General features: G+C 37.9%; 1 protein-coding gene across 2 annotated transcripts in view; it reads right to left on the reverse strand.

The window, feature by feature from the left end:
* GTF2E2 (general transcription factor IIE subunit 2) overlaps positions 1-25,174 on the reverse strand; it is a 76,345-nt gene that overhangs the window by 22,033 nt on the left and 29,138 nt on the right. For both annotated transcript variants that reach the window (XM_082863846.1, XM_082863847.1), the window contains 3 exons: positions 24,773-24,880; positions 14,850-15,032; positions 9,201-9,294 (listed from right to left, as the gene is read on the reverse strand). In XM_082863846.1, the coding sequence (XP_082719972.1) occupies positions 9,201-9,294; positions 14,850-15,032; positions 24,773-24,880 (385 nt within the window). The remainder of the gene's footprint in view (positions 1-9,200; positions 9,295-14,849; positions 15,033-24,772; positions 24,881-25,174) is intronic.

Genomic DNA, 25,174 nt, shown 5'->3' on the forward strand with positions numbered 1-25,174 from the left:
TTTTACATATGCTCTAAACACAAATTCATGTCTAATATTTCTGCATTATAGTCAGCTATCTTTCAGAATGATTAAAAATCTTTAATTAAAAATTTTAATTAGACAAATGAATTTTATATTTACTTTCATTTATTCCATTACAGAACACTTACTTTCTTGTATAGATCCAACTTTCTGTCTAGTATCACATACCCTCTGCCTTAAGAACTTCCTTAAGGGATTTCTGATAATGCAGGTCTGATGACAGTGAATTCTCTCAGTTTCTGTGATACTGAGAGAATATTCCTCTGAGAGAATATCTATCCTTCGTTTTTTAAAGATTACTTTTGCTGGGTACAGAATTCTGTACTGAAAACTTCTTCCCTTTTAGTGCTTTAAAGATGTCACTGCACTGTGTTTTGGTTTGCACAGAGTCAAATGACAAGTCTGCTGTAATTCTTTTTTCCTCTGTAATGAGCTTTTTCCTCTACTTCAATATTTTCTCTTCACCTTCAGTTTTTGGCAGTTTGAAAATGATATGCTTAGGTGCTTTTTCTGTCATTTGTTTCTTTTGGGGGATTATCTTGCCTCATGTTCTCTGAGCTTCCTGGACCTCTGATTTGGTGTTTATCATTAATTTTACAGAATACTTAGCCATTATTTCTTCTCTCCCATTCTCTTTCTCTTCTCCTTCTGAGATTTTAATTAGAAATTCAGACCATTTGATGTCATCTCACAGCTCCTGGAGACTCTGCTGCATTTCTTCGCATTTGTCTCTGCATTTCAGTTTAATTTGTACTGGCCTATCTTGCAGTTTACAGATTCTTTCCTTGGTTATGCCAAGTTGACTAATGAGCTTTCTTGTCTCTGTTACTGTGCTTTTCATTTCTAGAATTTTCATTTGATTTTCTTATAATGTCTATCTCTCTGATGAAATATCCTACCTGAGCACGCACGCTGTCTGCCTTTTCTACTGGAGGCCTTAACATATCAACCAGTGTTATTTTAAATTCCATGTCTGACAGTTCCAATATCTGTGCCCTAAGAATTTGGTTCTGTAAATTCCCTTGTCTCAAAAGTGCTTTGCTTTTCCTTGCTTCTTTCTATGCCTCATAATTTTTTTGAAAGCAGGATATCCTCTGTAGGACAGCTGAGACTGAGGTAAATAGTTTCTGTGCTGGGAAATGGGCACGCCTTTCCTTCTGCTAGGCCTTCAGCGTGTGGAGGCAGAGGCATTCTATTGTCAGAATGTGAACTTGGTTTGGAATTTGTTGCTGCTATGGTTACCCACAATGCACCACAGGCTCCGAATGCCTCTAGCCATACCTAAGGGTGTTTAGGGGAGAGCCTGCTTTGCCAGAGGGTTTTTCCTCAGTGTCTGCTCAACCTGCTTTTTTAGGTCTTCCCTATGCTGCACCCGGGATGGTCTGTCAGCCTCCATGCTCTTGCGACTCTCATGGAATTCCACTGCTACCTGTTACTCCAAATCTGTCAGCCTGTATGGGGGTGGGTGGGAGTTCTCTGATATTCCGATTAAGCCTCAGCTTTATTTAGACAAGCCCTATGTTCCGAGGTGTCTGGGGATAGCCTTCTCAGTGTTCCTGCCCTGCCCCCTCTGCCAAAGTTCTGGGCCCAGCATATATTCCTCCCTTCCCCCAGGTAGAGGGTTTTTCTTTCTTTTCTTCTCACAGGAGTTGAAGGCTTCTGTCTCATAGGAGACAGGGGGGAAGGAGAAGCCAGATAGGGCTTCATGTCTTTTCGGAAGCGTCTACTGCTCCCCTCCTCCAGACCTGCCCTATAATGCCAGTTCCCCCCACCCTGGCCTCTGCTTTGTAAGCAGCGAGGGCAGTCTGCGGAGAAGAGCCTGTGAGTGGGTGCGAACTCTCATGTGTCTGTGGCCCCCAGGGGTTCTATACTCGCTTGCTAGTCCACACTAAGCGTTTAGCAGGTCATTAAACATTTTAACTGAATTCTTCTGAGCAGTGGTCATGTTCCCTGTGCCAGGTAAACAAGTGTTTCCATCCCACCTTTTTCTTGGAAGTGCCTGCCTTTCCTTCCATTTCAGGTTAGGTGGTTGCCCTGCAACCTCAGCTCTCTGATGGAGTCAAGAAAACTGCAACTTTGCAGCTGCCCAGGGTTTGTTGTTGCTGCAAGAGTGGGAACAGTGCTCTCTCCAGCTTTCTCTAAGTGAAAGCTACAAGCCCCCAACTATCTACTTCTTAGCCAAGCTTTGAGAACAATGTGACTAACATGGCTAGCTCTGCTCACATCAGGCATATATGAGAGAAAATAGCTTCAGGTCAAACTTCCACGTCAGCAACAAAAACATCTAATCCCAAAAAGGCACACAAATTATCTTAAAATGTACACCGTATCAGGGAATTTACATGTCAGATTTACATAGCTGCTGAAGGAATTATGTCACACACAATAGTTCTGACGTTTTAAATATGACGTTAAATTCTAACTATCAACGTGTAAAAATTGTACTCACTATTTAGAATAAGTAATACATGATGTAACTGTATAACAACTATACTGTGTACTTCTCTCTGTATAACAAAAAGGTAAGGAGAAAAAAATACATGTAATAAAAACACCTTTCATTCAGTGTTAAACTTCACTCAGTTCACTTTTTACCAAACCTCTGTGTTACCAGCACTGCAAAATTTCAGTTCCTTGAAGACTGAAACTACTTTCACTTTGTACCTGATATGTACAGAGCTTATATACCTCAGGCCACTTACGACACAAGGACAGAGGCAATGTGACAGGAATGGTCTGGAAAGCCAGTCTGTGTTACTGTACCACCAAAAAGAATATACAACACTATATATTTTCATAGTACAGTGGAATTGAAAGGACATTAAAACAAAATTTAACTACCTCCTTTTGCTAAAAGAAACATCACTTGAGCTGTATTCGGAGGAAAACACCTGAATAAAAACTCTTCAATGTCTTTGTTTCAATAAAACATTTCTACTTTAATCCATGGCTTTCCTTAGCTCAATGCTGTTGCAGTACTTAAATAATACATCTATTGTGTAAATGTATTACAGCTGCATAAATACTTAAGATGAACACTGGAAGGCAGGGCCTAATTTTAGAAACAGGATCTCACAAGATCCCAAATTTAATTACTTGTTAATGTTTGTAGGGACAGAAAATGCTCAGATTTTCTGACAGAGGTACAAAGAGAAATAAACTGGTGTAAATTTTATAAAAATCATGGCAAGAAAATATAAATTAAAATCAAGATAATCTGTATTTTCTGTGAGGCCGGCAAAGTCAACTAAAAACATCTAGTGAGGGTAAAGAAATGGATACCTTCGCATATAAATTGGTCCCAAAAATTGGTGCAAACTTTAGGATGGGCATTAGGCAGGCTACTGAAATTTTTTTCAAACATGTCTTATCTTTTGACCCACCAATTATACTTTAAGAAAACTACAATAAGGAGATAACCAAGCAAGTGTACATATATTTATGTGCAAGGACTGAGCATTATTTATAATAGCATATAGCAAAAAAATAAAACAAACACTAAGTTTCTCTTTGTGGAGCATAAGAAAAAGTGTTTTAAAGTATGTCCCTATCTGGAATACCACATAGCTATTAAAAAATGACCTAAAACAGTATCAGGGCCCCAGGGGAGTAGCTACTGGGAGGAGTCCTAGATTTTAAGGATAAAGCTGAAATCGCTCAAGCTTCCAGGCAGAAAAGAACAAGTTACCAGCAATGGGGGGACAGTCAGATTGTCATCGGACTTCATACAGAAACACCACCTAACAGTATGTCACTGCCACACATCAGCACTCCGACTGAACTGACTCTGCTTCTCTGCTACCTGTCTAACCAACTGCAAAACCACAGATCCACTGAGTTAATAACCAGATAGCGGAATAAAGTAACCAGATGAGTAAGATTAAAACACCTAATATTTTGGTACTATTTTATATTTTTAATGTTACTAATAATAGTTAACCTGCTGATACTACTATTCTTACTATGTGCCAGGCTCCGTTCCAAGCTCTAAGCATTTTTACTTATATTAGCTCATTTAATCCCCATAAGGACCACTGAAGTACAGATACCACTATTCCTATTTTATAGGTGAGGAATCTAAGACAGAGAGGGGTTAAGTATTACTAGGCAGTATCTTGCCTAAGCTAGTAAGGAGCAGAGCCAAGAGTTAAACCTACAGATCAACTACTCAGACCATCCTCTTGACCACTGCATTTATACTGCCTCTAATGAATAAGATTCTGATTTAAGAAAATAAATACCTCTGAAATAAAACACATACCTAGGTCCAACTACTCTGGGTTCACTTACCTATTTAATTCTTTTTAATTACTACACAATAGACTTTCTCCTTACTTATGCTATATCTCATTTTTGGACATTTGCTTCTATCACAGATAGAATGAAGGGTGAATCTTCAGTGTGACTGAAAGCTTGCCCACTCAACAGTTCCTCTCTAGAGCTAAGACTGCCACCTAGTGAGCTAAAACAAATAACTTGATCGGCGTAATTATTTTGAGAAATAAAATACAAAAAAAGACAGACAGGTGGACAGTGAGAAAGACAAATGTTAAGATATGCATCTGTGGGCTTCCCTGGTGGCGCAGTGGTTAAGAATCCGCCTGCCAATGCAGGGGACACGGGTCAAGCCCTGGTCCAGGAAAATCCCACAGGCCGCAGAGCAACTAAGTCCGTGCGCCACAACTACTGAGCCTGCGCTCTAGACCCTGCAAGCCACAACTACTGAGCACGCCAGCCTAGAGCCCGTGCTCTGCAACAGGAGAAGCCACCGCAGTGAGAAGCCTGCACACCACAATGAAGAGTATCCCCCGCTCGCCACAACTAGAGAAAGCCCATGAGCAGCAACAAAGACCCAACACAGCCATAAATAAATAAATAAATAAATTTATATATATATAAAAAGATGTGCATCTGTTTTCAATAGGTTTTCTCTGGAAACACATAATTTAATCATTAACAAAAAACCTCCGTTTTTAAAATTAGTGACTTACGCAATACCGACACTTTCAACTAAAAGAACAGCATCTTACCCCTGAGGATCCTGTGGGTGGCTGTGAGCCCCAGGGTCTCTACAGCACTGTATGAACACCACAGCGACATGTTGTACCATATGTGTACCCATGTCATTCCACCCTCCGCCTGGGCTCAAGGACAGAAATCTCATTCACTTTGCTATCCCTCATATCACTGAATGTGCTGAATGAAGGAACGCAGGAAAAGAAGCTTGAAGACAACATATCGTAATATTTCTGTTTTATGAACATAAACTGTACCTTTAATATAACTCTCAACCTAGGCAATTCTGCTCCCCAGGGAATTTTTGGTAATGTCTGGATACATTTTTGGGTGTAACACTGTGGGGAAAGGTATGCTAATGGCATCTAAAGCAGCAAGGGATACTGCTAATCATCCCAAAATGCACTGTGACAACCCTATCAAAAAAATTATCCAGCTCCAAATATCAATACTGCCAAGATTGAAAAACCTGCATCCTCCCAACTATCTTTATTAGAAAGTATACAGATTAACGATAAATACCAATTTATAATAAACTGAGCCTAGAACCCAATTCTCTTTTATGTATATAAACAAAGTATTTCTTATACTGGTTTAATACACACTTGATTTTCTAAGAATATAAAGTGTATAATGTATATGAATACAGTATGATTAACCTTTGTAATCACAGAAAAGCTACACCTTTTGTTTTTTAGAACTTTACCAAGAATTCTTTATTACTTAAGGAAAACACCAATTATGGTATATAAGTTGCCAATGAATCACACCTTCATTAGTTCACTTGTAGCTATCACATTCAATGGTAATTCTATATAAAAATGTAAACAGCTATTTCATTTATATTCCATTTATATCTGAGTATGTATAATGTGCTTCAACAATTACAAATATCGAAATAAATTTTAAAAATATAAATCTGCACTTCTCTTTTTATGAATCCAGCATACACCCATACCAAACCCTGAGAAAGCACACAAAAAAAGAAAAAGGCAAAAATCCTTAAATACATTAGTAAAAGGAACGCAGAAATACAGGCGCCAAAGAAGGGTTATTCTAGGACTAAAAGGATGGTTCAATATTGAGAAATCTAGTAACGTATTTCACCAATAGCAGTAAAGATCTTTAAAAGATGCAAAAATAATTTATTGTTTACCTTCCCAATATTTTCCTGATTTATATGGCTGTTTCATTAACATAAAAAATACATATACATATATCCACCGTATCAGGTCTGTAAGGATATTTGCTGCAGCAATGTTAAGTGTTTAAAAATCCATGCATCAGAGACACCTATGAAACAGAATACTAAATAGCCACACAGGGGGACTTCCCCTGTGGTCCAGTGGGTAAGACTCTGCGGTCCCAATGCAGCGTGCCCAGGTTTGATCCCTGATCAGGGAACGAGATTCCCCAGGCATGCCGCAACTAAAGATCCCACATGCTGCAACTAAGAAGTCCACATGCCACAACAAACATCCCATGTGCCACAACTAAGACTGGCACAACCCAAATAAATAAATAAATAATAAAATAAATAATATCCTAAAAATAAATAGCCACACAGCATCACTGAATACCTGTAGTATACAGAAAGTAAACTAGAGAAATAAACACTGAACTATTTACAGCACTTACTTCTAGATGTGTGGGATTTTACTAAAAAGCATATATGATTACTTTTATAATCTGAGGTGCAAAAAGTGAAAATCCTCATTTTGTCTTTATAGCCAAGTAATGAGGAGATGGGAGGAGTTTAAGCCTTGCGAAAGGCCATATAACATGGCAAATGAAATCAGGTAATACTAAGGAACAGAACTGTAGGTAAAAAATACACAAACAGGGGCTTCCCTCGTGGCGCAGTGGTTGAGAGTCCGCCTGCCAATGCAGGGGACACGGGTTCATGCCCTGGTCCGGGAAGATCCCACATGCCACAGAGCGGCTGGGCCCATGAGCCATGGCCACTGAGCCTGCACGTCCAGAGCCTGTGCTCCACAATGGGAGAGGCCACAGCAGTGAGAGGCCCGCGTACCGCAAAAAAAATAAAAATAAACAGGAAAACACTGACCAAAGTTAAAACAACAGTATCCACAGAAAGCACACACAAGGCACACAAAAATCACAATGGCTTAGTGTAAGGAGTACTATGAGGGTTACTGCTAAATCCAAGTGTACTCCTAAAATTTCTCCAATGAAATACCATCAAGAAATCCTACAGTTTCATGCTACTCTTACAGAGCTACTGCAACCTCTCTCCTATCAAACACTTGCCTCAATTTAAACATCTACTTCCAGAACAGATATGCTACACTATGCTGCCATCTACAGAACAGACTTAATACTAAAAATTCCCACTGAGAAGGTTTACATTGTTGAAAGTGCCAAGATAAATGAAAGAGAAACTAAAAATAGTGATGTACTATATTGGGAAGTAGAAAAGAGAAATACGTGTTGGAATCAGAGAGATGATAAAGAATAAGTCATTAGACGATGTTTCAAGTTAAAAAAATAACAGTATGAGCATATTATTTAGCAAGATGGGAAAAACCACCAGAAGAATCTAAAATAAAACCAGTTAAGTTACTTGCCAGAAAAAAAAGGGACTGGAACTAGAGAAAGGAAAAGCACATCTGCTGTTTATTGTAAGATCTTCCTTACTATTTGAACATGTGATACTTTTTTTTAATACTGTGAAAATCTTCTTCAAATGGATTAACTATGCTTAAGAATAAAGGAATCGGTTGTTTCTTTGTTTAAACTCACAAGGACTTAAAAATCAAGTTTTTAAAAGGAAGAAATCAATTTGACAATTATAAAAGTTTACATAACACCAAAATTCCAAGTAAAAGAGACTCAGGCAATACAAACATTGCTCAGCCAAATCTTTCTTAAATGAGCACCTATCATTACAACGTACAGAAGGAGCTGACTACTATCTTGTTTACATACAGGAAGCTTACCTTATTTATTAGAAATGGCATTATAGAAGAGCCGGAATACTTTGCAAATTTCATTTAATTAACAAACATTTATCGAGAACCAACTATATATCAATACAAGGTATTCTGGATGAAGATTTTCCCAAAAATACAATATTCTATTTCCTACAAAAAATCATGGTCATCTAAGTAACCTTAGGTTGACGAAACTACAGCACCACAAGCCTGATTATCTACAGCCAGATAACACATAAGAGAAAACCTTAGGGTTACTGTACAAATTACAAGTCATAATCAAGACAGGTTTGGGCTCTATAGGGACAAGATTTGTAAATGCACTTCTTATACAAAATTACTCATTCAACAGAAACTCTTTCATTTAATGTCATAAAAAAAAGTCAATATGACTACCAGGTTGACACAGCAATAGTTTCACTGTTTGCAGTCTATATACTACTATTGTACTATATGTCCCTCTATATTTTTAGAATATTTTGCTGGGAGTTTGTATCACTTTTGAAATTTTATAATTAAAATGACATTCAATCCTTTTCTTGCCTTTTGATAAAACTTCAAAATTAATACAAATTTAGAGTAAAACATAATTGCTTACATGAGAATATCTACGTGTATAGAAAAGAAATTTCTTGTGACTAAACCCTTGTTTAATTACTATTTTACTGGAAAATATTGCTGAAATATTTTAAACTAAAATCCAAAATATAAGTATCACACATTTACTACAAGACAACATATAGCTTAGCATACAACTCTAAAATTGCCAGAAAGAAAAAATTAATCTCCTTTCTTATCCAATTTCATAATCAAAAAATTCTAAGTTATTTAAGAGAATATCAGTCTCCACAAAAAGTTTATTCTTTTTCCCATCCTGAAACAAGCTTTCATATCAAGATATGAAGTAATATTTGTAAAACAACAGAAATAAATAAACTGCTGTTTGGTACAGCTGAGCTATGAGCATAAGAAATCATGAACTGCTATACTATGACTGTACCTAAAATCTTTCAAATTACACATTTCAAACTGCATTGTGAGAAACAATACATTAGACATAGAAGTTATTAGCGTTGAGATGATAATGCTAAAAAAGCAGTATTATAAAATTTAAGTTATAATTGTATTATAATATTATAAATTCTATCACCCTAAATTTGTAACATGTCTGCAAATTAAAGAAAGTATCTATACAGAAAGGCTTACCTTCATCCACAGAAAACTGACAGCTCTTATCATTGAAGAAAAGAATTTTCTTCTTATCAGGACGGTTTACAAATAGTATCTGGTCCCCTAAAGCCTTAAAGATAAAGAAAAAATTTTCAGTTAACTCCAAATTACATCACCCAAGACAAAAACATTTTTTTTTTAAAAAACAACAAAGGACTCCCACTTCCTTTAACCCTCAGTACACCATTAGGGTCCACTAGACCAAATTTTAATTCTTGAGTTTCTTTCTTGAGCAGTTCTATTTTTAAGAATTGATATTTTGAGACTTTTATTCTTAGAGATCATCCAAAGTACATAAAGAAAAAAATTGTTTTAAATAGAAAATTCAATCTATGTTGCAATTACAATTTGGGTCTACTGGACCCTTTCATTAATCTGTGAGAAAAACTGTGGAAACTCATTGTTCTTACTTTTCCTTTACCTTGAAATATTTTGTTACTCATCATTATCCATCTATCATTTCCAATTATGCTTTGAAAAGCTAGAACAGTAAGAAAATGGAAGAATGATTAAATCACCTAAAAATGTGTGTGCAACTATGAGATAAATAGCCATCCTTCAGTTTTCTTCCTGCACTGCCCAAAATACTGCATCATCTTTAAAGAAAATATAAAGACTTGAGTAGTCTTTACTATCTTTTAGCTTTCACTGAGCACAGTTGACAATTAAAAATTTTTCATTTTCTACTACTCTAGCAATGACAAGAAAATTGATATAAGATATTTCATTATTATTAATTAATGAGAACAAGAATGCAGAAAGCCTGATAGCAGTAATCTGGACTATAATGATGATGGTAAAATTCATCACAGAAATAAAGTCTCAATCTATGAGCCTTTAGATGACAATAATCTCAGCCTTAGGCATCAATGTGTGAACTACATGGACTTAACAGATATATAAAGAACATTCCATCCAAAAGCAATAGAATACACATTATTCTCAAGTACACACTTGACATTCTCCAGGATAGTTAATATGTTAAGCCACAAAATGAGCCTTAACAAATCACATCAAGCACCTTTTCTGACCACAGTGGTACGTAAAACTAAAAATCAATTACAAGATGGAAAATTCACAAATATGCAGAGATTAAGCAATATGCAGAAATTAAGCAATATGCTGCTAATTGCTGGGTCAAAGAAGAAATTTAAACATACCTTGAAAAAAATGAAAATGGAAATACAACATACCAAAACTTATGAGGTTAAAAAAAAAAAAAGCAATTCTAAGAGAAAGTTCATAGGTATAAATGCCTACATCGAAAAACAAGAACAATATCAGATAACCTAAATTTACACCTCAAGGAACTAGAAAAAGAACAAATGAAGCATGAAGTTAGTAGAAGGAAGGAACGAACAAAGATTAGAGTGGAAATAAATTTAAACAGAGACTAAAAAGACAACAGAAAAGAGTAATGAAAACTATGAGCGGGTTCTTTGAAAAGATAAACAAAATTGACAAACCTTTAGCTCAACTATCCAAGAAAAAAGGACAGAAAACTCAATTAAATCAGAAATGAAATGAAAGGCGTTACAAATAATACCACAGAATACAAAGAATCATAAGAGACTACTATGAACGTACACCAACAAAATTGGACAACCTAGAGGAAATGGATGAATTTCTAGAAACATATAAGCTATCAAGACTGAATCATGAAGAAATAGGAATTCTGAACAGATCAGTTACTAATAAAGAAATTGAATAAGTAATCAAAAATCTCCCAACAAACAAAAGTCCAGGACCAGATAACTTCACTAGTGAACTCTACTGAACAAAGAAGAATATCAATCCTTCTCAAACTCATCCAAAAAACTGAAGCAGTTCATCAAACTCATTTTTCGAGGCCAGCATTACCCTGATACCAAAACCAGATAAAGTATGCTACAAGAAAAGAAAATGACAGGCCAATATCCCTGATGAACATAGATGCAAAAAATCCTCAACCAAATAGTCAACACACCAAATTTAACAATACATTAAAAGAATCACACACCACAATCAAGTGGGATTTATTCCAGGCATGCAAGGATGGTTCAATATCTGCAAATCAATCAATGTGATACAGCACATTAACAAAATGAAAGATAAAAATCATATGATCATTTCAGTAAATGCAGAAAAAGCATTTGGCAAAACTCAACATCCACTTATGATAACTCTCCACAATGTGGATACCAAGGTAACATACCTCAACATAATAAAGGTATGAGTCTTGGTGAGGATATGGAGAAAAGGGAACCCTACTGCACTGTTGGTGTGAATGTAAACTGATGTAGGCACCTTGGAAAACAGTATGGAGGTTCCTCAAAAAATTAAAAATAAAACTACCATATGATTCAGCAATACCACTTCTGGGTATTTTTATCCAAAGAAAATGAAAACACTAACTTAAAAAGATATATGCACCACCTTGTTCAGTGCAGCATTATTTACAGTAGCCAAGATATGGAAACAACCTAAGTGCCCAATGATGTATGAATGGATAAGGAAAATGTGTTATATATAAACAATGGAATATTACGCAGCCATAAAAAAGAATGAAATCTTGCCATTTGCGACAACATGGATGGACCTTGAGGGCATTATGCTAAGTCAAGTAGGTCAGACTGAGAAAGACAAATACTGTATGATCTCACTTATATGTGAAATCTTAAATAAATAAATAAATATATATATATATATATATATATATATATATATGCTCACAGATACAGAGAACAGATTGATGGTCCCAAGAGGCAGTGAGTGGGTCAAGGGGTGGGCAAAATGCAAGAAAGGGGTCAAAAGGTACAAACTTCCAGTTGTAAAATAAGTCATAGAGATGCACTATACATTATGATGACTATAGTTAATAATACTGTATTGCATATTTGAAAGTTGCTAAGAGAGATCTTAAAAGTTCTTATCACAAAATAATTTTTTTGATAACTATGTATGTGACGCATTTAACCAGACTTACTATGATCATTTTTTACAATTAAAAAGAATTTTTAATTAAAAAAACCCTTAGTTCATTCAATACACCATCTTAAAATTAAACCATATCACAAACACAGAGTTATTAAAATTATTCTGGAAGTTAATTTAATTATTAGAAAACCCCCAAAAAACAACTACTGAGAGATGAATAATCTGGAACAGCCACTGGTTTTTCTCATTGTCTATATGGTCAACAAAATGACAGTAAAAGTTTTCTTCTATCTCCACCAAGAACTGAAGAAAAGGAAACAACACAGAAGGGATTTAACTTAATTAGGCCAAATTTCTCCCTTGAGAAATTACTTAGAACATATCTTCACATATTTAAAATGTGAGGATTTTTAAAAACTTGGGGCTTCGAACAATTTAGAAATAATACTGCTTGCAAATGACAGACTATGTGCTTTTCATGACCCCTTTTCAGCTCTACTCCTTAAGGAAGAGAGCCATTAAAAACAAGGTAACAGGGACTTCCCTGGTTAAGAATCTACTTGCCAACGCAGGGGACACAGGTTCGATCCCTGGTCCGGGAAGATTCCACATTCTGCGGAGCAAGTAAGCCCGTGTGCCACAGCTACTGAGGCTGTGTTCTAGAGCCCACAAGCCACAACTACTGAGCCCACATGCCACAACTACTGAGCCCACATGCCACAACTACTGAAGCCTGCGCACCTAGAGCCCATGCTCTGCAACAAGAGAAGCCACCACAATGAGAAGTCCACACACTGCAACCAAGAGTAGCCCCCACTCGCCGCAACCAGAGAAAGCCCACGTGCAGAAATGAAGACCCAACGCAGCCAAAAAGAAAAAGAAAAAAAGTGGAAGCCAAATGTTTAAAAAAAAAAAAAATAGAGTGACAATGTGACTTTACATCACAAAATTATTTAAAATAGAAAAAGCAATTATCAGTTTACGTTACTATTCTACTTTAGAATGTAATATAAAGCCTACCAAAGAGTAACAATACTAGCCTGTATCAAAATGGGAAAAAGAATAGAGCAGGAAATGTACCTAGCACTCCCAACTGTTAAGCTAGGATTCAGTAGTTCTACCTTTCAACATGCTATAAATAGTGCACAATTTATCAACTTTGGTCACATATTATTTGCAACATTTGTGCAGGTTAAGTTTAGACACTTAAGTGAAAATCTTAAAAACAGTTCTTCATCTGGTAATGGCCAAGTAGCTCCTAAGGGATCAGCCCACCGGAAGAAAACTACTATACTAATCTCTGGACAAGACATTTTAAAAAGAATAGAGCTAAAAGAACAAAACAGATGTGTCGTATGCCATCCACCACAGAGAATACAAAGTTTGAAGTTTGACTCTAGTCAAGACAAATGCTCACTTAAAAACAAAATAAACAAACAAAAACACTCCTTGGAGAAATATGACAGAATCCTGAGCCATATAATTCAGTGTTCAAGACTCAACAGAAATTAGGTATATGAAGAAAGAAAACATGACCCGTACTCAAGAGACGACGTCTCAGAGCAGACCATCCCCAAGATGACCCAGCTCTTGAAATTAGGAGAATTTTAAAGCAGCTACAAGAAATTACACGCAGGATGTAATGTAAAATATGTTTGTAATGAATGGAAAAAAAACAAAATCTCAGAAAAGAAACAGAAACCTAAGAAAGAATGAAAAGAAAAGTCTAGATGGAACTTCCCTGGTGGTCCAGTGGTTAAGACTCCACGCTCAATCCCTGGTCAGGGAACTAGATCCCACATGCCACAAATAAGACCCTGGTGCAGCCAAATAAATATTAAAAAAAAAACCAAAAAAAACAAAAATCCTCTCTTGAGGGGATTGTTAAAAAAAAAGAAAAGTCTAGAACTGAAAATACAATCTATAAAGAATTAACCAATTGGGCTTAATAACAAATTGGAGGTAAAAAAAGTCAGTACAATTAACAACAGATCAATACAACAACAAAGTCCAAAAGCACGCGTGCGTGCGCACACACGCACACACACACACACACACACACACACACACAGCCTAAGGGACTTGTGGGACAATACCAAAAAAGCTAACGTGTGTAACTGAATTACCAAGAAGTAGAGAAAGAAGCATGTTTTCTCCACAGGTAGCAAAAAGAATGAACCTGCTTACAGGTTAACATCAATCGCTAGCAATTTTGAATAACAGAGACTCGCAGCCTTCCCAAGAGTTGAAAATTTAAACAGGAAATGTAGACTCTATCACTTTTACTAACAGCCCCTTTAGGAATTCGAAACAACCAAATTATAAATGTTCTTGTGTTTTAATGCCTCTGATTCCCTCAGGTTAGCAATATGCACAAGCGTTGTTGAAGGAGTTCTTAAATACAAACATAACAACTTATAAGAAAAAGACTGTCTTTGAGGAAATCTTTCCAGAAATATTTTGAAGAATCAATCATACACAACAACACAAAAGGGAGCTGTCAAAAGTTCCACAAAAATGGTTATGCTCTGTCCTGCTCTACAGCACAAAACACAAATTCCAAATCTCTTACTGGCTCGTAACAACCCCAAGTATATATGATGGAGGAGGTTTTAAAAATAACTTTTTTTTAAGTCATGATATTTTTTAAAACCAAAAGATATTATTAATTCAAATTATATTAAGGCATAGAAAGAAAAGAGAGGTTACCTTGACAGCTTTCTGGGAATTGGGCAGTCCTTCCTCAATGTCTTCTAAAAGAATTCCTCCTAAGCCTCGCTGGTCATGTTTATCTAAAAGCCGAAGTAGGGCCTTCTTATCTTTCAAGTTGTACTTGGGCTTGAAGGCATACTTTCCATCTATTACTTCAATTTTGGGATTATTGACTAATGCCTGTAACAGTGACACAATTTGGACATATTAACAAAAGGAAATACCATATATACATTATTTAATTCTACCAATTATTAAAAAAAACACAATACTCGTATTACAGTGGCAAACTAAAAGTATCCTGTGGATATCAAAAGATCTAAAACACCGGACATCCAGGATCCAAAACAACAGGTAGAAACCAGCATGGTGCTCATTTTTTATAAAAGAAACTGTTTATTATTTATATAGATTCTTTGGATGAGAAAGAAACCACTTTATTACAACTGCTTTGAAGAACGCTGTACCCATATTCTTTCGGAAGACAAAAGAGGTAAGGATCAATAAAACACATATTAACATCACTAGACAAAGTGAAATGGGTACTGCCTACCCCACCCTCAAAGTATAGTTTATCACATATTGGGATTATAATGTGAGAAACATTACAGTGGGATGAAAATACCAATATTCAGTCTTCTCCACATGGTATCAAATGGCACTAGCAGCTGTGGAAGGAACTGAAAAGGACCAGACTAGTGCGCATAAGAAATTTACCTATAACATTGTCAGCTGAGATTGAAACTGAGTAGGAATGCAGAAATTACTGAATATAATTATGTTTCTAGTCAGTCCTGTTGTATAGCTAGTATCAGAAGGAAAGCCCTTCAAGAAAGAGCAACCCTATTAATTTTCTTCTACAGCTGCCAGCCTGATCCTGAAAGGATAAAAAGAAGAAACAGAAAGAAGGAAGGAAGGAGAATAGAATAGTAATTAAAATAAACTTTACCTAATGTGGGTAGTCCATGAAATTTCAAGATTAGGTAAAGCATCAAAATTTAAATGTGGACCTACGTAGATATACTGACTTAGATGTTGTCTTACTGCTTGTCTGGGAGACGCTTTGTTTAAGACAATTTGTGGAAAGTATTTTAAGAGAAAAATTGTTGTTAAGGAGAATAGCGCCTTCTAACTACATAGCATATACTTAGGTTTTCTAGTAGTAAGTAGAAGGAGAAGGAGCTACGAAAAATAAGTTTGAAATTCGCTGAAGGAGACTGAACTTGGATAAGCTGGGAAGTTTTCGAGCCTTTGTCGATATAGGAAAAAAAGACTTTGATTTAGAAATTCCTACGTCAAAAATTACCCTAATAATGCTGTTTCTGTGTGTCATATCTGATGTCATATCTCTGTGGAACCATATTGGTGGATATCCTCTTGTTGAAAAGTTGAAACAATAATTTTGAGAGGACATTCAACATAGGACAATACAAGGCTTTAGGGAAGATGGCGGAAGAGTAAGACGCGGAGATCACCTTCCTCCCCACAGATACACCAGAAATACATCTACACGTGGAACAACTCCTACAGAACACCTACTGAAGGCTGGCAGAAGACCTCAGACCTCCCAAAAGGCAAGAAACTCCCCACATACCTGGGTAGGGCAAAAGAAAAAAAGAAAAAACAGAGACAAAAGAATAGGGACGGCACCTGCACCAGTGGGAGGGAGCTGTGAAGGAGGAAAAGTTTCCACACACTAGGAAGCCCCTTCGCGGGCGGAGACTGCGGGAGGCGGAGGGGGGAGCTTCGAAGCCGCGGAGGAGAGCACAGCAACAGGGGTGCGGAGGGCAAAGCGGGGAGATTCCCGCACAGAGGATCGGTGCCGACCGGCACTCACCAGCCCGAGAGGCTTGTCTGCTCACCCGCCGGGGCGGGCGGGGCTGCGAGCTGAGGCCGGAGCGCAGGGAGAGGACTGGGGTTGGCGGCTTGAACATAGCCTGAAGGGGTTAGTGCACCACAGCTAGCCGGGAGGGAGTCCGGGGAAAAGTCTGCACCTGCCGAAGAGGCAGGAGACTTTTCCTTCCCTCTTTGTTTCCTGGGGCGTGAGGAGAGGGGTTTAAGAACGCTGCTTAAAGGAACTCCAGAGACGGGCGCGAGCCGCGGCTAAAAGCGCGAACCCCAGAGACGGGCGCGAGCCGCGGCTGAAAGCGCGGAATCCAGAGACGGGCGCGAGCCGCGGCTGAAAGCGCGGAATCCAGAGACGGGCGCGAGCCGCGGCTGAAAGCGCGGAATCCAGAGACGGGCGCGAGCCGCGGCTGAAAGTGCGGAATCCAGAGACGGGCGCGAACCGCGACTAAAAGCGCGGACCCCAGAGGCGGGCGGGAGACGTTAAGGCTGCTGCTGCCGCCACCAAGGGGCCTGTGTGCGAGCACAGGTCACTCTCCACACCCCTCTTCCGCGGAGCCTGTGCAGCCCGCCACTGCCAGGTTCCCGGGATCCAGGGACAACTTCCCCGGGAGAACGCACAGCGCGCCTCAGGCTGGTGCACGCCGGCCTCTGCCGCCGCAGGCCCGCCCCGCACTCTGTGCCCCTCCCTCCGCGCCGGCCTGAATGCGCCAGAGCCCCCGAATCAGTGGCTCTTTTAACCCCATCCTGTCTGAGCAAAAAACAGACGCCCTCCAGCGACCTACACGCAGTGGCAGGGCCAAATCCAAAGCTGAGCCCTGGGAGCTGTGAGAACAAAGAAGAGAAAGGGAAATCTCTCCCAGCAGCCTCAGGAGCAGCGGATTAAAGCTCCACAATCAACTTGATGTACCCTGCATCTGTGGAATACATGAATAGACAACCAATCATCCCAAATTAAGGAAGTGGACTTTAGGAGCAAGATCTATGATTTTTTCCCCTTTCCTCTTTTTGTGAATGTGTATGTGTATGCTTCTGTGTGAGATCTTGTCTGTATAGTCTTGCTTCCACCATTTGTCCTAGGGTTCTATCCGTCCATGTTTTTTTTTTTTTTAATTTTTTTCTCTTAATAATTAATTTTAATAACGTTATTATACTTTACCTTCGTTCTTTCTTTCTTTCTTTCTTTCTTTCCTTCCTTCCCTCCTTTAGACAACGAATCATCCCAGATTGAGGAGGTGGTCTCTGACAGCAAGATTTATGATTTTTCCCCCTTTACCTCTTTTAGTGAGGGTGTATGTGTATGCTTCTGTGTAAGATTTTGTCAGTATAGCTTTCCTTCCAACATTTGTCCTAAGGTTCTATCCGTCCCTTTTTTTTTTCCTAAATAAGAATTTTTTAACTCAATAACTTTATTATACTTTATTTTATTTTTACTGTATCTTCTTTCTTTCTGTCTTTTTTCCTTCTTTCCCTCCTTCCTTCCTTCCTCCCTCCCTCCCTCCCTCCTTTCTTTCCTTCTTGCCTTCTTTCCTTCTTTCTTTCTTTCTTCCTTCCTTCCTACCCTCCTTTCCTTCTTTCTTTCCTCATACTTCTACTAATTCCCTCTACTTTTTCTCCCTTTTATCCTGAGCCGTGTGGATGAAAAGCTCTTGGTGCTCCAGCCAGGAGGCAGGGCTCTGCCTCTGAGGTAGGAGAGCCAACTTCAGGACACTGGTCAACAAGAGACCTCCCAGCTCCACATAATATCAAACGGCGAAAATCTCCCAGAGACCTCCATCTTAACACCAGCACCCAGCTTCACTCAACGACCAGCAAGCCACAGTGCTGGAAAACCTATGCCAAACAACTAGCAAAACAGGAACACAACCCCACCCATTAGCAGAGAGGCTGCCTAAAATCATAATAAGGCCACAGACACCCCAAAACACACGACCAGACGTGAACCTGCCCACTAGAGAGACAAGATCCAGCCTCATCCACCACAACACAGGCGCTAGTCCCCTCCACCAGGAAGCCTACACAACCCACTGAACCAACCTTAGCCACTGGAGACAGACATCAAAAACAGGAGGAACTACGAACCTGCAGCCTGCAAAAAGGAGACCCCAAACACAGTAAGATGAGCAAAATGAGAAGACAGAAAAACACACAGCAGATAAAGGAGCAAGATAAAAATGCACCAGACCTAACAAATGAAGAGGAAATAGGCAGTCTACCTGAAAAAGAATTCAGAATAACGATAGTAAGGTTGATCCGAAATCTTGGAGATAGAATGGACAATAGAATGGACAAAATGCAAGAATCAGTTAACAAGGACCTAGAAGAACTAAAGATGAAACAAGCAATGATGAACAATACAATAAATGAAATTAAAAGTACTCTAGATGGGATCAATAGCAGAATAACTGAGGCAGAAGAACGGATAAGTGACCTGGAAGATAAAATAGTGGAAATAACTACTGCAGAGCAGAATAAAGAAAAAGGAATGAAAAGAACTGAGGACAGTCTCAGAGACCTCTGGGACAACATTAAACGCACCAACATTCGAATTATAGGGGTTCCAGAAGAAGAAGAGAAAAAGAAAGGGACTGAGAAAATATTTGAAGAGATTATAGTTGAAAACTTCCCTAATATGGGAAAGGAAATAGTTAATCAAGTCCAGGAAGCACAGAGAGTCCCATACAGGATAAATACAAGGAGAAATACGCCAAGACACATATTAATCAAACTGTCAAAAATTAAATACAAAGAAAGCATATTAAAAGCAGCAAGGGAAAAACAACAAATAACACATAAGGGAATCCCCATAAGGTTAACAGCTGATCTCTCAGCAGAAACCCTACAAGCCAGAAGGGAGTGGCAGGACATACTGAAAGTGATGAAGGAGAAAAACCTGCAGCCAAGACTACTCTACCCAGCAAGGATCTCATTCAGATTTGATGGAGAAATTAAAACCTTTACAGACAAGCAAAAGCTGAGAGAGTTCAGCACCACCAAACCAGCTTTACAACAAATGCTAAAGGATCTTCTCTAGGCAAGAAACACAAGAGAAGGAAAAGACCTATAATAACGAACCCAAAACAATTTAGAAAATGGGAATGGGAACATACATATCGATAATTACCTTAAATGTAAATGGACTAAATGCTCCCACCAAAAGACACAGATTAGCTGAATGGATACAAAAACAAGACCCGTATATATGCTGTCTACAAGAGACCCACTTCAGACCTAGAGACACATACAGACTGAAAGTAAGGGGATGGAAAAAGATATTCCATGCAAATGGAAACCAAAAGAAAGCTGGAGTAGCAATTCTCATATCAGACAAAATAGACTTTAAAATAAGGACTATTAAAAGAGACAAAGAAGGACACTACATAATGATCAAGGGATCGATCCAAGAAGAAGATATAACAATTGTAAATATTTATGCACCCAACATAGGAGCACCTCAATACATAAGGCAAATACTAACAGCCATAAAAGGGGAAATCGACAGTAACACATTCATAGTAGGGGACTTAAACACCCCACTTTCACCCATGGACAGATCATCCAAAATGAAAATAAATAAGGAAACACAAGCTTTAAATGATACATTAAACAAGATGGACTTAATTGATATTTATAGGACATTCCATCCAAAAACAACAGAATACACATTTTTCTCAAGTGCTCATGGAACATTCTCCAGGATAGATCATATCTTAGGTCACAAATCAAGCCTTGGTAAATTTAAGAAAATTGAAATTGTATCAAGTATCTTTTCTGACCACAATGCCATGAGACTAGATATCAATTACAGGAAAAGATCTGTAAAAAATGCAAACACATGGAGGCTAAACAATACACTACTTAATAATGAAGTGATCACTGAAGAAATCAAAGAGGAAATCAAAAAATACCTAGAAACAAATGACAATGGAGACACAACGACCCAAAACCTGTGGGATGCAGCAAAAGCAGTTCTAAGGGGGAAGTTTACAGCAATACAAGCCCACCTTAAGAAGCAGGAAACATCTCGAATAAACAACCTAACCTTGCACCTCAAGCAATTAGAGAAAGAAGAACAAAAAAACCCCAAAGCTAGCAGAAGGAAAGAAATCATAAAAATCAGATCAGAAATAAATGAAAAAGAAATGAAGGAAACAATAGCAAAGATCAATAAAACTAAAAGCTGGTTCTTTGAGAAGATAAACAAAATAGATAAACCACTAGCCAGACTCATCAAGAAAAAAAGGGAGAAAACTCAAATCAATAGAATTAGAAATGAAAAAGGAGAGGTAACAACTGACACTGCAGAAATAAAAGAGATCATGAGAGATTACTACAAGCAACTCTATGCCAATAAAATGGACAACCTGGAAGAAATGGACAAATTCTTAGAAATGCACAACCTGCCAAGACTGAATCAGGAAGAAATAGAAAATATGAACAGACCAATCACAAGCACTGAAATTGAAACTGTGATTAAAAATCTTCCAACAAAGAAAAGCCCAGGACCAGATGGCTTCACAGGCGAATTCTATCAAACATTTAGAGAAGAGCTAACACCTATCCTTCTCAAACTCTTCCAAAATATAGCAGAGGGAGGAACACTCCCAAACTCCTTCTACGAGGCCACCATCACCTTGATACCAAAACCAGACAAGGATGTCACAAAGAAAGAAAACTACAGGCCAATATCACTGATGAACATAGATGCAAAAATCCTCAACAAAATACTAGCAAACAGAATCCAACAGCACATTAAAAGGATCATACACCATGATCAACTGGGGTTTATTCCAGGAATGCAAGGATTCTTCAATATATGCAAATCTATCAATGTGATAAACCATATTAACAAATTGAAGGAGAAAAACCATATGATCATCTCAATAGATGCAGAGAAAGCTTTTGACAAAATTCAACACCCGTTTATGATAAAAACCCTGCAGAAAGTAGGCATAGAGGGAACTTTCCTCAACATAATAAAGGCCATATATGACAAGCCCACAGCAAACATCATCCTCAATGGTGAAAAACTGAAAGCATTTCCACTAAGATCAGGAACAAGACAAGGTTGCCCACTCTCACCACTCTTATTCAACATAGTTTTGGAAGTTTTAGCCACAGCAATCAGAGAAGAAAAGGAAATAAAAGGAATCCAAATCGGAAAAGAAGAAGTAAAGCTGTCACTGTTTGCAGATGACATGATCCTATACATAGAGAACCCTAAAGATGCTACCAGAAAACTACTAGAGCTAATCAATGAATTTGGTAAAGTGGCAGGATATAAAATTAATGCACAGAAATCTCTGGCATTCCTATACACTAATGATGAAAAATCTGAAAGTGAAATCAAGAAAACACTCCCATTTACCATTGCAACAAAAAGAATAAAATATCTAGGAATAAACCTACCTAAGGAGACAAAAGACCTGTATGCAGAAAATTATAAGACACTGATGAAAGAAATTAAAGATGATACAAATAGATGGAGAGATATACCATGTTCTTGGATTGGAAGAATCAACATTGTGAAAATGACTCTAATACCCAAAGCAATCTATAGATTCAATGCAATCCCTATCAAACTACCACTGGCATTTTTCACAGAACTAGAACAAAAAATTTCACAATTTGTATGGAAACACAAAAGACCCCGAATAGCCAAAGCAATCTTGAGAACGAAAGAAGGAACTGGAGGAATCAGGCTCCCTGACTTCAGACTATACTACAAAGCTACAGTTATCAAGACGGTATGGTACTGGCACAAAAACAGAAAGATAGATCAATGGAACAGGATAGAAAGCCCAGAGATAAACCCATGCACATATGGACACCTTATCTTTGATAAAGGTGGCAGTAATGTACAGTGGAGAAAGGATAGCCTCTTCAATAAGTGGTGCTGGGAAAACTGGACAGGTACATGTAAAAGTATGAGATTAGATCACTCCCTAACACCATACACAAAAATAAGCTCAAAATGGATTAAAGACCTAAATGTAAGGCCAGAAACTATCAAACTCTTAGAGGAAAACATAGGCAGAACACTCTATGACATAAATCACAGCAAGATCCTTTCTGACCCACCTCCTAGAGTAATGGAAATAAAAACAAAAATAAACAAATGGGACCTAATGAAACTTCAAAGCTTTTGCACAGCAAAGGAAACCATAAACAAGACCAAAAGACAACCCTCAGAATGGGAGAAAATATTTGCAAATGAAGCAACCGACAAAGGATTAATCCCCAAAATTTACAAACAGCTCATGCAGCTCAATAACAAGAAAACAAACAACCCAATCCAAAAATGGGCAGAAGACCTAAATAGACATTTCTCCAAAGAAGATATACAGACTGCCAACAAACACATGAAAGAATGCTCAACATCATTAATCATTAGAGAAATGCAAAGCAAAACTACAATGAGATATCATCTCACACCAGTCAGAATGGCCATCATCAAAAAATCTAGAAACAATAAATGCTGGAGAGGGTGTGGAGAAAAGGGAACACTCTTGCACTGCTGGTGGGAATGTGAATTGGTTCAGCCACTATGGAGAACAGTATGGAGGTTCCTTAAAAAACTACAAATAGAACTACCATATGACCCAGCAATCCCACTACTGGGCATATACCCTGAGAAAACCAAAATTCAAAAAGAGTCATGTACCAAAATGTTCATTGCAGCTCTATTTACAATAGCCCGGAGATGGAAACAACCTAAGTGCCCATCATTGGATGAATGGATAAAGAAGATGTGGCACATATATACAATGGAATATTACTCAGCCATAAAAAGAAACGAAATTGAGCTATTTGTAATGAGGTGGATAGACCTAGAGTCTGTCATACAGAGTGAAGTAAGTCAGAAAGAAAAAGACAAATACCGTATGCTAACACATATATATGGAATTTAAGAAAAAAAATGTCATGAAGAACCTAGGGGTAAAGCAGGAATAAAGACGCAGACCTCCTAGAGAACGGACTTGAGGTTATGGGGAGGGGGAAGGGTGAGCTGTGACAGGGCGAGAGAGAGTCATGGGCATATACACACTAACAAACATAGTAAGGTAGATAGCTAGTGGGAAGCAGCCGCATGGCACAGGGATATTGGCTCGGTGCTTTGTGACAGCCTGGAGGGGTGGGATAGGGAGGGTGGGAGGTAGGGAGACGCAAGAGGGAAGACATATGGGAACATATGTTTATGTATGACTGATTCACTTTGTTATAAAGCAGAAACTAACACACCATTGTAAAGCAATTATACCCCAATAGTTAAAAAAAAAAAATTAAAAAAAAAAATTTAAATGTGGATTACCACTGTTTGTATATCACTAATATAATGAGCTACAACGATACTAACTGGTTCATTTTACATTAGTAAAATCAAGAACAATATTTGCTCGATAAAATAAATTAAATTCTATTTTAGGAAGTTTACATTTGGTCTTTAGAATCAGCACTGGTCCTAGAAAGTTGTCTTATTAAATTGTCATTTCATACTTAAACAGAAAAGAGACAAATATCTCAACTTTTAAAGTGCTACTCATTTCCAAATTAGCGTGGTCACTGATGGTTGGGGATTCCTTTTCTTCCAATGTTGTGTGGAACATATTACAATGTTCATGATTATTTTTCCAAGTAATTTGCTAGAGGCAGTAACATCACTATCAAATCATAATAGCAGTAGCGGTATAACAAGTATCTTGCTTAACAAAATATCTTGCTTTCCCTATAATACCTAATGCTTTAAATGTCCTAAAATATAGAAACAATACAACCTGCCAACATGTACACTTTAAATTCAGCAATTCAAAATAAGCATCAATTATTCTGTAAAAAGTTAAAAACTGGTACAATGACTGACTTCTTTATAACCTTTATGCTAAAGTCTTTGACATTTTTAAATAGGTACATAAGGTTATATGAAAATAAGTCAATCTCAAAATGTGTATGTTTAAAGAACAAAAACCCTATACCAATTCTTTTAAGAAAAAGCAAAAATTATCATATCTCAGTATATGAAAACCCTAGTTAGAGCAATTTTTTTTTTTTTTACAATAATTTAAGCCTATTCTTACCTCAGTCATTAGCCATTGTTTCTGCTTGAGTCCAATATCTAAATGTTGTGTTTCATCCAAAATTTCTTCTAAAGTAAGAGGATGTGTATCTCCTCGCTGATGCCGTGTCTATTGTGGCAAGAAACTGTTATTAGAAGACAGGTTTTTTTAATGATTTTTTTGGGGGGGTGGGGGGCACGCTGTGCAACTTGTGGAATTTTAGTTCCCTGACCAGGGATTGAACCCAGGTCCTCAGCAGTGAAAGCACAGAGTCTTAACCACTGGGCTGCAAGGGAATTCACTGGAAGACAGTTTTAAAATGCTAGATGCGGGCTTCCCTGGTGGCGCAGTGATTCAGAGTCCGCCTGCCCATGCAGGGGACACGGGTTCGTGCCCCGGTCCAGGAAGATCCCACATGCCGCG

This window comes from Leucopleurus acutus (assembly GCF_964270905.1).
Source record: "Leucopleurus acutus genome assembly, chromosome: 21".
Classification (NCBI taxonomy): Eukaryota; Metazoa; Chordata; class Mammalia; order Artiodactyla; family Delphinidae; genus Leucopleurus; species Leucopleurus acutus.